This window comes from Phacochoerus africanus, chromosome 10 (assembly GCF_016906955.1).
Source record: "Phacochoerus africanus isolate WHEZ1 chromosome 10, ROS_Pafr_v1, whole genome shotgun sequence".
In the NCBI taxonomy this organism is placed as follows: domain Eukaryota; kingdom Metazoa; phylum Chordata; class Mammalia; order Artiodactyla; family Suidae; genus Phacochoerus; species Phacochoerus africanus.
Window position 1 is genome coordinate 19,454,780 of NC_062553.1, and position 17,566 is coordinate 19,472,345.

A 17,566-nucleotide genomic window follows, 5' to 3' on the forward strand; every position below is an offset into this window, starting at 1 on the left:
GGGTCAGGAAACTATTTATTCCAAGGTAATAAAACAATATAGTGCCACTGGGTAGTTTAGTTTCTTTAGATAACATGCCCGCTTTCTCAGAAGCCCCCCCTGCTCTGCCCCATATACACACACTATTCTTCCGTTAGATGGAATTAGTGTTGGAATTGGTGGACTTGGTCCAAAAAATAATTTGGGAGACTGCAAATAAGAAAGGAGTTTATTCCAGGCCTTAAGAATTACAATTCAGGAGACGCAGATTGGGATAAGTGCGACAGAGGGTTCCGAGGAAGAGAAAGAGGGAGTTAAAGACACAAAAAAGCAGTGAAGTTTTTAAAAGTTGCCTGGTGAGACTTGTAACTGCATCTGATCTTGAGTCAGGAAATACTTGTCCTTAAGGAATCACAAATTATTTTAGGGTAGAGGTCTGAAACATATATAGACGGTTACGAGTTATTTAAGGGTTAGGAAGGATCTGATAAGTATCTTGAATTTCTGCCAGTTTTTCTGGGTCACTTCATCAGGTCAAAAGATCAGACTCCAAGTGAGCTGATGTGTGCGAGTCACGCTTTCTTAACGACGTCCAGGCTCCATTGCAGGGCGCTGTCTTAGCAATAATGACTCCATTTTGCCTTTCCTTTCACCGTGGGATGCTTGTGGTGAGGCGTATAAGGTCTTCCTTCGTCCTGTCTAATCACTGCACCAGTCTCTGAGGCAAACACCTGCCTCTGCATACCTGCGGTTCCTTCCCTTCTTGGGCACCCTCTGCAGCCTCCTCTTCCTGAGGGGCTCCACTTCTCCTCTCATGGGTCTTTACAGATTCCCGTGGCTGCCATCCCCGCTAAAGCCTTGAGCGCCCGCACCCTCAGTGCCTTTCCACGTCTCCACCTCGGAGCACGCAAAGTTTCTGGACACCTTCTGGTCACACAGAAAGCTGGCAAGACTCAGTGAGGCCAAGCGCAGGCTCATCCCCTTGGCTACGGCAAACAGAGGCACTGATTGAGCCCAGGCATGGTGAGGGGTCCGCAAGGCTGGGGCCTTCCAGCAGAAGCCGCGTAGATCTCTCTATGCCTCGGTGTTGGAGTTTGAGGATCAGTCCTCTTGGGACCTTGAGAGGGTATAAAAAAGGAGAACCATGGCCTCTACCCTCCTCCTCTAGACTCTTTTTCTTTTTTTTTGTCCCCCCTTTTTTTTGGTCTTTTTAGGGCAGCACCTGCAGCATATTGGGGGTTCCCAGGCTAGGTCTAATCGGAGCTGTAGCTGCTGGCCTATGCCAGAGCCACAGCAACTCGGGATCTGAGCCACGCCTGCAACTTACACCATAGCTCACAGCAGCACTGGATCCTTAACCTACTGAGCAAGGCCAGGGATCGAACCCGAAACCTCATGGTTCCTAGTCGGATTCGTTAACCACCGCGCCACAACGGGAACTCCCAGACTCTGTTTTTCTTTTCTTTCTCTTTCCCACCATCCTTCAGGCTGGAAGGAGTGGATTTCTCTCTTACTGCCCTTATTATATTCCTTCAACTATACGCTTGTCACACATGGAAGGGATACTGTGTCTACACCATAGATAGAAAAATTTGGAGTTCCTGCCATGGCACAGGGGATTAAGAATCTGACTGCGGGAGTTCCCGTTGTGGCGCAGTGGTTAACGAATCCGACTAGGAACCATGAGGTTGCGGGTTCGGTCCCTGCCCTTGCTCAGTAGGTTAACGATCCAGCATTGCCGTGAGCTGTGGTGTAGGTCGCAGACGCGGCTCGGATCCCACGTTGCTGTGGCTCTGGTGTAGGCCAGCGGCTACAGCTCCGATTGGACCCCTAGCCTGCGAACCTCCATATGCTGCAGAAGCGGCCCAAGAAATAGCAAAAATGACAAAAAAAAAAAAAAAAAGAATCTGACTGCATCAGCTCAGATCGCGTGCAGAGACTCGGGTTCTATCCCCTGTCCAGTGCAGTGGGTTAAAGTATCCAGTGTTGCTGCAGCTGTGGCTCAGATTTGATCCCTGGTCCCGGAACTTCCATCTACCACAGGTGCGGCCATTTAAACAAACAACAAAAATCTATGAGCTAGTCCTCCAAATCTATGCCTTGATATTCTAAATATTGTAGAAAACTCATCTCTACCAGGCGTAGTTTGCAAGTCCATTATCCTGTTATTGAAGTCAAGTATCTGCTTTCTTCCCCTGCTGGTAATAAGCTTCAGAGCATTCTGTCTGAGGAAGAAGGCTGCAGAGCTCCCGTTGCGGCTCAGCAAGTAAAAAACCCAACACAGTGTCTGTGAGGATTCAGGTTCCATCCCTGACCTTGCTCAGTGGGTTAAGGATCTGGCATTGCTACAAGCTGCAGCAGAGGCTGGCAGCTGCAGCTCTGATTCGACCCCTAGCCGGAGAACTTCCATATGCCTCAGGTGTGACCTCAAAAAAAAAAAAAAAAAAAGAAGGCTGCAAAGGAACAGAGTTGTAGGGGAAATTAAAACACACTGGCTTATTTTTTATTTATTTATTTTTTGCCTTTTTGCCATTTCTTGGACCGCTCCCGCGGCATATGGAGATTCCCAGGCTAGGGGTCCAATCGGAGCTGTAGCCACCGGCCCACGCCACAGCCACAGCAACGCAGGATCCGAGCCTTGTCTGCAACCTACACCACAGCTCACGGCAACGCCAGATCCTTAAGCCACTGAGCAAGGCCAGGAATTGAACCCGCAACCTCATGGTTCCTAGTCGGATTCATTAACCACTGAGCCACGACGGGAATTCCCACACTGGTTTAATATTAGCAAATATCAACCCGAATTTTATTTCCTTTAACACCTGTGCTTTTATTTAACTTTTTATATTTCTTGGTCTTATCTCTGCAAGTAAGTGAAATGCTTTTTCATCCACCGGAGTTTCATACACTGTTATTTACACAGTAAAGGAACATTAGAAATAAAATTTTACAGCTTCAGTGAGGTATAATTGACAGGAAATATACCGCACATATTCGAAGAGTAAAACCTGATGAGTTTTGAAATATGTCTACACAAGTACATCCATCATCACAATCAAAATAAGGAAAATATCACTCTGAGACATGCAAAAACATCCATTCTCCTACATTCACCCCAATCCTTACATGTTCTAGGTAGTCATAGAGTAGCTGGCATTTTCGAGAATTTTATGTAAATGGAACAATTTGATATGCATCTTTTTTTTGGTCTGACTTCTCTCATTAAGCATAATTACTTGATGTTCATCCACGTTTTTTGTGTATCAGTAGTTCCTTCCTTTTTATTACGGGATAGAGGTCCTTTTTACAGATATATTGTAATTTGTTTATCTACTCTTCTGTTCATGGGCATTTGGGCTGCGTCCAGTGTAGGGCTATGACAGAGAAAGCTGCTATGAGCATTGGTGTACCAGTGGACACGTATTTTTATTTTTCTTGAGTAAAAACCTAGGAATGGAGTGGTTAGGTTGTATGCGAAGTAGGGTTGCCAGATTATGTAACTAAAAATGCAGAACTCCCAATTAAATTTGAACCTTAGATAAACAAGTAATTTTTTAGTATAAATATGTCCTGTGGGATATTTAGGACATGCCTATATTTGTTCACGGTTTATGTGAAATTTAAATTTGCTCACTGCTTATGTGAAATTTAGATTTAACTTGGTATCTTTTATTTTGTCTGGCAACACTAAATTTTGGAATATACTACTGACTTTTTAAGAAACTGCCAAACTATTTCTTAAGTGATTGTATCTTTTTACATTCCCATGAGCAAGAAAGGAGAGGATCATTTGCTTCATGACCTTGTGAGCACTTAGTGTGATCAGTCTCCTTAATTTTAGCCATTCTGGTGAATATGCAGTGGTATTTCAATGTGGTTTTAATTTGCATTTCCATTATGTCTAATGACATTGAGTGTATCTTTAGTATGCTTACTCGCCATCCCTGTAACTAGCTTGAGGAGGAGGTTGTTTCATTGAGTTTGTTTCTCCCCTTTTTTTTGGACTGAGTTTCTGGTCTTTTATTATTGAGTTGCAAAAGCTCTTTACATATCCTATATTCAAGTCCTCTGCCATATACATTTTTGTTTTGCAGATATATTCTCCCACTTTGTGGCTTGCTTTTTCATTTGTGTAACAGTGTCTTTCAAAGACCAAGAGTTTCTCATTTTGATCAAGTCCAATTTACTGATTTTTTCATTTACAATTTGTGATTTTTTTGTGTCCTACGCACACACAAAAAGTCTTTGCCATATTCAGGAATACTAGTATACTCTTCCAGATGCTTTACAATTTTAGTCTGGACATTTAGATCTATGATCCTTTTTGAGATGATTTTTTTTTTAGAGCCCCACCCACTGCATAAGGAAGTTCCCAGGCTAGGGGTTGAATCAGTGCTACAGCTGCTGTCCTGTGCCACAGCCACAGCAACTCAGGATCCAGTCTGCATCTATGACCTACACCACCGCTCTCAGCAATGTTGGATCCTTAACCCACTGAGCGAGGCCAGGGATCAAACCCGCATCCTCATGGATACTAGTTGGGCTCTCATGGATACTAGTTGGGCTCGTTACAGCTGAGCCACAACGGGAACTCGCTATGAGGTTGTTTTATGAAAAGATTTTTCTTTCAGTTTTCTTTTCTCGTAATATTTTGTCTGATTTTAAAGGCAATGCTGGCCTCATAAAATAGGTTCAAAAGTATTCCCTCCTCTTCTATTTTTATAAAAATGTTGGTGTAGGGTTAGTATTACATTTTTCTTAAATGTTTGATAGACTTCACCACTACAGCCATCTGGGCCTGGAATTTTCTTTTGGGAGAAGGTCTTTAAACTATGAATTCAATTTCCTTAAAAGCTGTACCTCAGCTTATCTATTCCTACATTAGCTTTGGCAGTTTATGACTTTTCTATTTTATGTAAGATGCCGTATTTATTGGTATAACATTTCCAGAATATTCCCTTACTATTCTTTTTGTGTCTCTAGAATTTGTAGTGAAATCATTTATTTCTGACATTGGCAATTGTGCGTCTTTTCTCAAGAGCTTTATCAGTTTCATTGACTTTTTTCCAAAGAGCCAGCTTCCCACGGTGTTCTTGTTGGTATTATGGGCTGAATTGTGTCCTCTCAAAATTCATAGTTGAAGGCCTAACACCCCCCCTTCCCTGCCCGCCCGCAGCACCACAGAATGTGATTGTATTTGGAAATAGTGCCTTTAAAGAGATACTTTAAAGGTTCCCAGGTGAGGGGTTCAATCAGAACTCCAGCTGACTGCCTATACCACCGCCACAACAATGCAAGAACCGAGCCATGTCTGCTACAACACAGTTCGTGGCAACACTGGATCCTTAACCCACTGAGGCCAGGGATCGAACCCGCATCCTCATGGATACTAGTTGGATTCGTTGCTGCGGCTCCACAATGGAACTCCAAGAGATACTTCAAGCAAAATGAGGTCATTAGGGTGGGTCCCAATCCACCAGGACTGGTGTCCTAATAAGAGGAGGTGATTAAGACAGAGACACACACAGAGGGACCACCACAGGACGTCACAGGGAGAAGACAGCCTTCCACACACCAAGGAGAGAGGTCTCAGGATGAGCCAGCCCTGCGGACCCCTTGATCTTGAACTTCCAGTCTCCATACTGCGAAGAAATAATTTCCGTTGCTTGAGCCACTCAGTCTGTGTTACTCTGATACGACTAAGCTGGCTGTGCTCCTTGGAAACAGACTCTGAGGTGCAGAGCTGTACGTGAAGGTTTATGGCAGCAGTGTCAGGAGATCCTATGCGAACGCTGGGATGGGGCAGAGGGAGAAATTGAACTCTAATGACAGCGCCGCCAAGGTGGTATTCTGGAGTAGGGGAGATGCTTCAAGGACTGTTCCAAATCGAGGCAGGGAACCTTGGCTTTCCTACATCAATCATTACCAAGGTGAAGGGGGGGAGATGATTTTGCTCCCCGGGGAATATTTGCAATGTCTGGAGACATTCTCGGCTGTCACAGCTGGGGGGGCGGGGGGATGGCTGCAGGCATATCTGGCATCTAGTGGGTAGAGACCAGTAATCCCACTGCTTTACAACCTAATGCACAAGACAGGCTGCCCACAGCAAAAACTGCCTGACCCCAAAAGAGCTGAGACTGAGAAAGCCTCCTGACAGCAATGAGCCATTGGCCGTGAGCTACTCTTGCAGGGATTTAACCTTGGGCAGCTCCCTGCAGCTGATGGCAAAGCCCAGGGAAGGATGCGGCCGGGAACTGTCCAAAGCCTATGTTTCCAGCAGCTGGGGAATGGGTGTGCTTGCCACAAAGAGGATCTAGGAAGATCAAAGAGCCCTTGATCTGGCTTCTCAGACTTCTCTTGCTAATAAATAACCACCAATCTTGTCCAGGGCACTGTCCTGAGAGTTTTACATATGTTATCCCGCTTAAGCATCACAAAAAGCCCAAGAGGTGGATTTTATTGCCCCTAGTTTAGAACACAGTCATCCAAGACTCAGAGAGGTTAATCACTCACCCAAGATGACTGAGCTGGTAAGCTACCTATCAGAATTTAAATCTGGAGCTGTCTGACTCCAAAGTCTGGCTCTTTCTCAAGCAGGAAGGCCAGCCTTTGCACAAACAAGGCCAATACACACAGCATAAGCAGGAGAAAGAGGCTGGGCCACAGACTTAACCCAGAACCGATATCAATTCAGCCTCAGAACAGCCAAAACAACGCTGATACTGTGCAAACATCACAGGGGCAGGGCCCTGAGCTTGGGATTCTTGCAGAGGTGCCTCTGGCCACCTCTATATCCACAAATGTTAATGGTTGCTAGAAATAAGACCTCTCATAAAGGAACTTTTTTGCCCCCTTAAGGAGAATGCATGGACCTTAGGGCTTTGTATGATGACAACAGTACCTATGAGAAAGAAAAAAAAAAAAAAGCCACTTTCCAGGAGTCAATGGTATAAAAATAATTTTTATTTACTACTGTAAATAAAGTAGTGCAAAGAGGAGTTTGAACCCACAATATTGCATTACTGATTTATTTATTACCTTAGCAACATACAGTGTAGATAGTCTGCTCATCCCCAATCTCTCTCTCACACACACACTCATACACACAGACACAGACACACACACACACACACACACACACACACACACACACACCCCTACACAGATGCGGGCAGGCATAAAGGGTGGGGAATGAGACTATGAGCTAAAGGCTTATTTCCTGCCTATTCCACGGCTGCCAGTCTATTCTAATGGGTGATTCATGGAGAAGACTACACTTAAATACTAAGAATTTTCTACATGTTATTTTATGGATTGCAATTGAAAAGTAAACGATTGCCAACAGCGTCATTAAATGATTCGGAAGCACTACGACCCTAGAAAAACTCAAGGAGAGAAATGTAAACCGATTTACAAAGCCATCGCCTTCCCTGTATTTCCAGCCATAACCTATTTGCTTCAAGGTGCCTTAGAACTGCTAGGTCTTGGAAATCCAACTGAAATCTGTCCATGGGACTGCGAGGAGCAGGGCAGCGGCAAACACAAGTACCAAAATATCACCGTGTTCTGTTCTTTAAGAAAAGGGAATGAACAAGGGATTGAGATTCTTAAAATACATTTCGGTGTATAAGGATTCGGATGCACCTTATACACCTTATATGTCTACACCTTATACAGGGCAAACTCTGGCTTCCCCCACACACAGTCATCAGCAGCAGACATCCTCCGTGACGCAGTGTACCTCCTGGCATGCCTGCGACCAGGAAGCTCCTTGTATTTATTTGATAACCTTTGGTATAACCACTGTCTGCTCTGGGTATTTCCTTGATTAAAAAAAAAAAAAAGATAAAGACACCAAGTGCAAAATTCGCATCCAGTTGACAAGACATTTAAGGTGCCTAATGCCCTGGCCCCAGCTTTCCAATACCAGCGGTTGAAAGGCTTCTTTCTCATCAGGAAGGACCTGGAGGGCACAGTTCACCCACGTGGCTCTGGATTATTAGTGAGCGTGGGCTGGTCCTGAGCAGAGGCGTCTGTAGCTGGAATCACAGCTGGACTTGCAGTGGGGGCAGGAGGATCTGAGGAAGACTGGGCTGGTGTTGGATGGGAACTGCTGGCTGCAGAGACACAGGCACAACAGGGGCTGAATATTCAAGACAGTACATACAGGACACACCCCCATATCTCGACCCTAGCAAGCACGGTGGTCACGCTCAGTACAAATGATTGCTAGTTTGCTTTTACGCAGTGCTCTTAATCCAGCTCGGCAGCCCTTGAGTCTTAGACAACCTTCAGTAGGTGGGACCATTTTTAAAGGTTCCCAGAAATTCCTGTCGTGGCTCAGCGGCTAACAAGGCCAACTAGCATCCATGAGAAGTGGGTTTGATCCCTGGCCTGGCTCAAGGGGTTAAGGATCAGGTGTTGCCATGAGCTGTGGTGTAGGTTGCAGACATGACTTGGATCTCATATTGCTGTGGCTATGCCGTAGGCTGGTGGCTGCAGCTCCTACCGGACCCCTAGCCTGGGAACCTCCATATGCCTTGGGTGCAGCTCTAAAAAGACCACAAGATATAAAACAAGAAATAAATTTAAAAGGTTCCCAAATGTCCATCCTGAAATGTATGGACTTGCAGAAGATGCCACTACATATTGATAATCTGATTTCTAGATAAACCCTTCTGGAGGAGTTCTACCTACAAGAGGCTATTCTAGGAAATTCAGGAATGGGCTTGAACGCCCTTGACCTCTTTGAATATGCAAAGGAATTCTCCAAAGAGCACCTTCTAGTATCTGCAGAAGACCTTATGACTCCAGAGATTGTTCTGAAAGAACAGGACAGTGGTGGCGGTGGTGGTGGTGGTGGTGATGGGAAGGCACCCAGGGATTGAATAATAAATGAGGCTTCTAGGTCAAAGCCGTCACTTTGACAAGTGATCTGACCATGGCGGGGACCATGAGGCCCATTGATGGAGTACAAAATGATTTGCTGGAGTCAGGAGACCCGTTTTGGGCAAGTCTCATTTATCTACCAATAACAAGTGACTCTGGGGTAGATATCGAACAGCAGACATCTCAGTCCTAAAATCAGGTCTCAGTTTCCTCATCTGTGAATTGGGGGCTCGGATCAGTCAGTATCCAAGACTTTTTTGGGCCCTAAGATTTATCTTTCTGATGACTCTCTGCGAAAGTTAATGAAGTACGAAGGCGTGTATTTTTCCTTTTCCAGCTCAGGGAAATGTTTAAATCACCATGGTAACAAGATAAATCAGCAATCAGTTTTCTGATTAAAACAAAAAAGTGCCAATGAGTAAATGCAGAAGGAATGCCTAATTACTGTTGCCACTGCTTAAATCGTCTTGTTGGAGCAGAATAAAAATGCTCTATGTTTCAGCAGTAAGTTTGTTATTATCCATGTGAGAACTCTCGAATTTCCATTGGGGATTTGCAATCATGGACAAAACCCCCCACAGCCCATCATAATTTTAAAGTGGCCTCTTTGTCTCCACTCACCTGGAATCCGTGCTAATTTGATTACCGGACTAGAATCAAGGTAACCAGGAAAATCAGCACGCTGCTTAAAAAATTACAGCGTATGTTCCAGAGCCAAAGAGAAGTGATTTTTTGGAGCCTTTGCTGCTTGGGGGACCATTTTCAGTACATTAGTGAGAATAAGCAAGAGCTGGCCCTGAGCTGGCAGACTGCAGCCCGGCTGCCTAATGTGGCTTGCTGCCTGTTTCTGTCTGGTCTGCCATCTAAGAATGGGTTTTTGCATTTTGACGTGATTGATCAAAAATCAAGAGCAGAGTGTTATTTTGTGACATGTGAGAAACCTATGAGATTCAAGCCTTCAGGTCCACAGGCAAGTTTTATTGGAGACGAGCGGAATTGTTCCCTGTGTTTTCCAGAATCGTCCATGGCTGCTTGTGCGCCATAATGACAGCTGAGTGGCTGTGACAGAGACGGCCCTCACAGCCCCAAATGTTTATTATCTGGCCCTTTCGCAGAAAAACTTTGCCAACGTCTATTGTGAGCCAATGTAGGAAAAGTATCTGCATGCCAGTTGACCAGATGGGAGCATAAAGGAAAGAAGAATAGGAGAGAAAATATTGGTTGAATCTGGAGATAACAGAATAGCTACAAAGGGTTGGCGGGGGGGGTGGGGGGCAGGGTACAGAGGTGAGGGAGGAAAGTTCTGGAAATCATATGCTGTGGCTCAGATCTAGCCTCTGGATCCAGCACGGTCCAGTCCACGTACAAGATCCATGTCATTTCAACGTGTCTTACGCGTCAAGACACCTGGAGGGCATGAAGGGTAATGAGACAGGAGAAAAGTAAAATCTCACCATTAAATCACTCTGACTTTAAGGCTACTGCTTTTTTTCATGAGCGCCACTTGGTGACATTGTGCTGTCATTTTAGTAGAAGCCTCATTAACTGGAAATGCGGAGGACAGGAGAAGAGTCGGAAAAGGTTTAATGAATCTCGTTCACATCATCCGACTCTTTGTCAAGACCACTAGCCTCACCACTTAGACGAAAAGGATGAGTAGGCTTAAATTATGAATGTTTTGAATAGGAAATCATGAATGTTTCCAACATGCCGGCATCGGTGCGAAAGGATGCTCCTGGTGCTGGGGGTTGTCAGATCTTGCTCCTGGCTGTCTATTCTGTTGAGATATGATGGTCACACTAAGACTAGGAAGGCAGGACTCTCTCTTCAAAGTGGTTGTTTACATTTCTTCCCTCTATTCTTTTTGGTTTTTTAGGGCTGCACCTGTGGCATATGGAACTTTCCAGGCTAGGGGTCGAATCGGAACTGCAGCTAGCTGCCAGCCTATGCCACAGCCACAGCAACGCACGATCCGAGTTGTGTCTGTGACCTACACTGCAGCTCAAGGCAACACCGGATCCTTAACCCACTGAGTGGGGCCAGGGATCGAACCCGAGTCCTCATGGATACCGCTCAGGTTCTTAACCTGCTGAACCACAATGGGAACTCTGTCCCTCTATTCTCTGCTTGATTTTCTGCCAGGCGGCCAGCTGGGCTCCACACTTTTTTGGTCTCAGGGGAGATTTGTGGCAGGACAGCAATGGAGATGGTTCTAGACATACTTTGGGATTTTTTTTGTTTTTCCAAAAGCCCGAGTCCTTGAAGGCAGTTATGCTCAGTGTCCTTGACAGGCAGGGGGAGGGAAAGTGCCTGAGCGATGCAATGAGGCTGGGCAAGCAGGCTTTCAGAGTGTGGGGAACTGACTGAGCCTGGCTACAGGGGTACCCACCGTGGAGCCCTCACCTTGCCCCTTTTGCAATCTGAGAAAGGAAAACCTGGAGGAAAAAAAGGCTAGGTGCTCAGCTTTCGCAAAAGATGATGGGCCTCGTAGGTGCCCAGGAGCTGCGAAGCCTATGGACCTGAGAGAACAGGGTAGGTCTGGGGCAGTAGAGTATTCTGCTATCAGATGGCTGAGCTGCCCGTCTGAGTGGTTAGTGCTGCGCAAGACCTAGGGCCTTTGCACATCCTGGGAGGCATCAGCGTCAAGAAAGGCTGAGCCCCCTGGTGGAATGCAAGCTAGGAATCAAAAACAAGTTTCCATCAAAGAAAAATGAAAGAGGTTTTTTTTGGATACAACATTTTTTGTGTACTTGTTTTGGTATGCTTGCTAGGCTCATCAATGTCTTGTTTAGCTGTCTTTTAAAAAAGAGTTTTATGTTTTAGAAAAAGTCCAACAGCCTAGAAAAGCATGCTAGACTCTGGTAGTAGTGTCTGCTACTTACTAAGGTAAACTAAGCGCTCAAAGTGTGGGGACTACCTGCTGTCAGGATGCTTGAATTGCAGGTAAAATGCCCTTAAGAGCTAAGAACTAATCTTTCTTTTCTTCCCTTCTTTCCTCATTTCCTCTTCTTTCCTCATTTCCTCTTTTCTCTTTTCCTTCTCTTTTTCTTTTTCTTTCTTTCTTTCTTTCTTTCTTTCTTTTCTTTCTTTCTTTCTTTCTTTCTTTCTTTCTTTCTTTCTTTCTTTTTCTTTTCTTCTCTTTCTTTCCTTTCTTTTCTTTCTTTCTTTCTTTCTGTCCTTTCTTCTTCTCTTCCTTTCTTCTTCCTTCCTTCCTTCCTTCCTTCCTTCCTTCCTTCCTTTCTTTCTTTCTTCCTTCCTTCCTTCCTTCCTTCTTTCTCTCTCTCTCTCTCTTTTTTGTCTTTATAACTGGCTCATTCTTTTCCCAGCTAAGATTTCTTGAGTTCTAAGTACTTTACATGTGTTCTCTCAACTACACTACGGAGGCAGATATACTACTATTTCCACTATTTTAGAGAATGGGAAACTGAGGCACAGAGAGGGTCCCTCCCTCGGCCAAGGTCACACAGCTTGTGGCGGGCCAGAATCTTAGCAGCCTGTGCTGTTAGCTACTGTGCCGCATCACTGGCCTTCTGAACACAGGGCAATTTAATGTGGCAAATGTGCTGAAGTGTTGACTATATATCACAAAATGTATAAACTCAGGAGGCAGAGGAAGGTAGCTGGAGCTGAACGCAAAATGGATAGACAGCTCAATTTAAAGGTTCGACCATAAGTCATTTGTTTTTAAAACAACTGACTGGGGAAAAAATGCAAATCACAAAATGACAAAGATCCCTAGCTTACAGCACAAAGCGACCTGAAAGAGGTTTCTAACTCTCAAATCTGGTCTCTCTACGCTGGCAGTCAGCACCCAGGCTGCATCACTGCACCAAGGCTGCTGCCAGCAGTGAAGATACCTGCCCCCTTTCCATGGGGAGGCTCATGGCACTGGCTCATCAGGGAGGTGCCAGTGGTAGAAACATTGCCCTCGGTGGGCCCGACACAGTGCACCTCTCCTGCTTTTTTGTGCCTCAGTGGCCCCTGCCCCGTCACCCAGTCATTGATGGAGCACCCTCTTATTTCAAAGTGACTGACTCATTTGTACTTATGTTGAGGACTTTAAAAAAATATGGAAATAATTTACGACATAATTTAAGTCAATGCTAGTCCTTACAGGGCTGATAGGTGCCCCTGTGGGGGAACATTTTGGAACTATGTGGAGACTTTTTATTTTTTTATTTATTAAATTGGGGGGGTGCTTTTGGGGGCCACACCCTCAGCATATGGACGTTCTCAGACTAGAACGGGGTCTAACTGGAGCTACAGCTGCCAGGCCACAGCCAAGCCTCATCTTCGACCTACACCACAGCTCACTGCAAAGCTGAATCCCCAATCCACTGAGTGAGACCAGGGATCAAACCCACATCCTCACGGATGCTAGTTGGATTCATTTCCACTGCAACACAACAGGAACTCCATGTAGAGACTTTTTAAAATGTCTAGGCTCTAAGTGTGGCCCATGGAGTGGCAGGTGGTCTAGGTGGACATAACCTGAAGCCTTGTAAGAAATGCTGGATCCCAGAGCCATCCCCAGACTGACTGACTGACTCAGAATATGCATTTAGGAGTTCCCTTGTGTGGCGTGAGCAGGTTAAGGATCCGGTGTCGTCACTGCAGTGGCTCGGGTTCCATCCCTGGCCCGGGAACTTCCACAGGGGGGAGTTTGGCCAGAAAAAAAACAAAACAAAAAGAATATGAATTTAATCAGATCCCTGGTTGATTCCTGTGCACATCAAAATAAGAAGCATAATGCTAGAATTTACATATTGAAATACTTATTATTTTATTATAATTGCTCTCTTTTTATTTCTTCTTTATATTGCTGGTAAGGCATTTTTGATTTGTTTGTTTTGGCTAAGCCACGGCATACGGAGCTCCCTGGCTAGATATCAGATCCAAAAGCTGCAGCTTTTAACCTAGGCTGCAGCTGCAGCAATGCCAGATCCTTAGTCCACTGTGCTGGGCCAGGGATCGAAGCTGCGTCCCTGTGCTCCAGAGATAACATCAATCCCGTTGCACCACAGAGGGAACTCCAAGGGCATTATTAAAAGAAAAAGTGTGGGAGTTCTGTTGTGGCTCAGTGGGTTAAGGACCTGATGTTGATTCTGTGAGGACGTGGATTCAGTCCCTAGCCTGGATCAGTGGGTTAAGATCTGGTGTTGCTGTAGCTGTGGTGTAGGCAACGGGTTTAGCCCCTCACCTGGGAACTTCCATAAGCCATGGGTGCGGCCATAAAAAGAAAAAAAGTAAATGAAAGCATGTATGCAAGTGTGTGCTTGCCATTCATTTCAGGGTACCGAAAATGTGTTAAACAATGCATCTTCTGTAAGGGGACATGGGTCAGAGACAGACGGTAGCCACTGTTTTAAAGTATTGTGACAGTGAAAAAGTTTGCAATTCTGCTGCCCTTCATCTTTTCCTGCACTTTACTTTGCGGTTTTGGGCAGACCACTTCATTCCTTGAGCCTCGATTTCTTTATCTGTAAGATGATGGGCACAGAATTAAAATTTTTTTTTTGTCTTTTTGAGGCCGCACCCGTGGCATATGGAGGTTCCCAGGCTAGGGGTCTAATTGGAGCTGTAGCTGCCGGCCTACACCAGAGCCACAGCAATGTGGGATCCGAGCCACGTCTACAATCTACACCACAGCTCACGGCAATGCCGGATCCTTAACCCACTGAGCGAGCCCAGGGATAGAACTCACAACCTCATGGCTCCTAGTCGGATTCATTTCCACTGTGCCACGACAGGAACTCCAGAATTAAATTATTTTGAAGGTCCTATCCCGACATCGCCAATGTGTACCAAGAGCGGAAGAGGTACTTAGAGGAAGAAGTGAGTGAAAAAGTTTGAAAAAAAATGTGTGAAAGAGCAAAGGATACAGAGAAAGAGGAAAATATATCAAAAGGTGGGAGGGACGGGGAGATGGGAATGCGGAGAGATTGATAATGAAGCCAGAGAAAGGAAAAAACAAGACGACTTCTGATAAAAGCCATTCCACCAGCCCATGAATTTTCATGGCTACCAGCTGGCATAAAATCATAAAGACAATTTTCAGCTCCTCTAACGGAATTGCATTTGTAATAATCATAACAATATTTCTACAGAATAAAAATGACAAAGATAATTTGAAATGGAAAACACTGACAAGATGCAAAATAAATGTGCTATACCTGGCAACAAATTTAGGGACAGGACAGAATTTGCATGAGGAGAATTTATCAGCCGGCATAGCACGGGGCATCTAAGCTGGAAGGGCTTTTGATGGTTGCCTGTTAACTTCCTCAGGTAAATCAGGGGAAATGATTCTGTATTCACCTCTCGGAACAGAGGCTTCCGTTTCACCCTCCAATCTGTGCTGAAATGCGCTCCTTTTGCTTTTCATTATCTGCCACGCAAATAACAGCGGCTGTGCCAGTGCTCCAACGTCATGTCCAGTCCTTACGGACCCATTTGTAAATGTCCTTGCTGGTCTTGGTGAGTGATTCTGACCCTCTGCAGCCATTCAAGAGGGTGGGGAACTGGAAACCTCCACTGAGAGATGTTTGCAATTTTTCTTTTCTTTTTTTTTGGTATTTTTTCCATTTCTTGGGCCGCTGCCTCGGCATATGGAGGTTCCCAGGCTAGGGGTTGAATCGGAGCTGTAGCCACCAGCCTACACCACAGCCACAGCAACACGGGATCCGAGCCGCATCTGTGACCCACACCACAGCTCACAGCAACGCCGGATCGTTAACCCACTGAGCAAGGACAGGGACCGAACCCGCAACCTCATGGTTCCTAGTCGGATTCTTTAACCACTGCGCCACAACGGGAACTCCGAGACGTTTGCAAATTTGTGCACCTACTAAGGGTGAGGTCATAAGAGCTTCCTCTGACTCAGCGTATGGTCTCGTAGGGAAGAGGAGAAGCTTGACAGCTACCCTTATTGAGAGGGTTTTAGCTGCCAAATAAATAGAACTGCTAACATTTAACTACCGTAGTTATTCTGGTGTATTATGTGCATTTTTTTCTCCCACTGAACCTTCTTAACATCTCTGAGAAACAGCTACTATTATAACCTCATTTTACTGATGAGAAATTGAGGGGTCGGGAAGGTGAAACAATTGGCCATAAGTTACATAGCTAATGAGTAGCTAAGCCTGGATGTTAGATCCAGCTGGAAAGGACCGGGGGTCCATCTCCTTAACTACTGCCTCACACTAGCTCAGAAGAGTAATGGTGCCTGGGAAGCCACACTAGACTAGATGCTGGCTTTACTGTCTTCCTGGCCCCTCCCTCCGAATCTAAATGGCTGAGTATTTTTATTCATTGCAAGTGCTTGTTTATCGTCCCACACATTCCTTGACTAGGATAAATAAAAAGACGTGGTGCTGGAGGGGGCCTCAGAACTGTGTTTCAAGGCACACAAGATGTGGTTTTGAGAGCAGGTGTATTTTCTTCTTTTTGAAGCTGTACCTGCGGCATATGGACGTTCCCAGGCTAGGGGGTCGAATCAGAGGTGCAGGGGCCAGTCTACGCCACAGCCACGGCAACTCGGGATCCGAGTGGCATCTGCGAACTCTGCCACAGATTGTGGCAATGTGGGATCCTTGACCCACTGAATGAGGCCAGAGATCGAACCCATATCCTCAGGGACACCATGTCGGGTTCTTAACCCACTGAGCCACAATGGGAACTCCTTTTTTATTTTTCCTTCTCTAGCAAGTGTATTTTCAATGGGAGGGGACATCTTTGTTGAGTTTTTTAAGCGTCTTATTTAAAAAAATACTTGCTTCCTTTGAAGAATATAATTGGAGCCTCCCATCAGCCAGAGATCACGATACAGCCCTAGGGGCGACCCCCACTCTGTGAACGACCCTTGTAAGGAAAGGAAATGGCATGGCCAAGGGCAGGAAGAGGGAGAGCATCATTTTTCTAGTAGGGAAAAAGAATCCTTCCGTTTTTTATATTGCCCTGGCTTTTTATAAATCTTTACCTGAGACAGACTGGACATACTGCACAGTCCAGGCGATCAATACAGACAGCAGGAAGGTTCCCAGAAAGTAGATCTGCAAACGTCCAAAGCACATGTCAGACGACCGATAAAAGGCAGGAACCACGAGGGCAGGGCTTCGGGGAGACGGTTCTTACCAGGGCGGAGTGTAGGACGGCGCCCCACATAAGCCGGAGGTTAAGGTAAAGCCAGGCCAGGGAGCAGGGGCTAAAGGACTCCTCGCTGCTGTGGCTCCAGCACCTGCACACAAGAAGCACAGGGCATCCAACACGCTGGCAGACCTTGGTAAGCATTACTTAGCGACTGGTATTTGCAGACCCTCGAGCCCACGCCCTTTCGCTTTGGGTCCAATGAGCACATGGACGATGAGAGAAAAAAGGAAGCAAGCCAGTTCTGAGAGGTTTGAGCCTCCCCAGAAATTCTAGGATCCTGGCAGAAATCTCAGAAAAAAAGTCAGTCCAATCCTTCATAAAAAGATAGGACAAGGAGGTCCTTGCAGCCTGGGGGCTGCTGAGCAGCACTTTGGTCCAAAGTCCAGACACTGGAGAATTCCCATCTTGCAGAAAAGCATCATCTAATCGGACATTTTAACTTCAGATCAAGCACATTCTATATCCTAAGCTTCAGAATCTGAAAAGGGAATTAAGTTTGGGTCCAGCTGACTGTTCACTAATGGAAACAAATCCTGAGCCCTTTAAAACC

The 17,566-nt window shown here is 45.5% G+C and overlaps 1 protein-coding gene across 3 annotated transcripts in view; it reads right to left on the bottom strand.

Moving 5' to 3' along the window:
• Positions 1–6,920: 6,920 nt before the first annotated feature.
• The window catches only part of SEL1L3 (SEL1L family member 3), a 115,311-nt gene continuing 104,665 nt past the window's right edge, over positions 6,921–17,566 (bottom strand). For 2 of the 3 annotated variants that reach the window (XM_047798403.1, XM_047798402.1), the window contains one exon: positions 6,921–8,096. In XM_047798403.1, coding sequence (XP_047654359.1) covers positions 7,957–8,096 — 140 coding nt within the window. In that variant the 3' untranslated portion in view covers positions 6,921–7,956. Of the gene's footprint in view, positions 8,097–16,846; positions 16,920–17,001; positions 17,105–17,566 lie in introns of all 3 variants that reach the window. The other variant, XM_047798401.1, reaches the window with a different exon arrangement.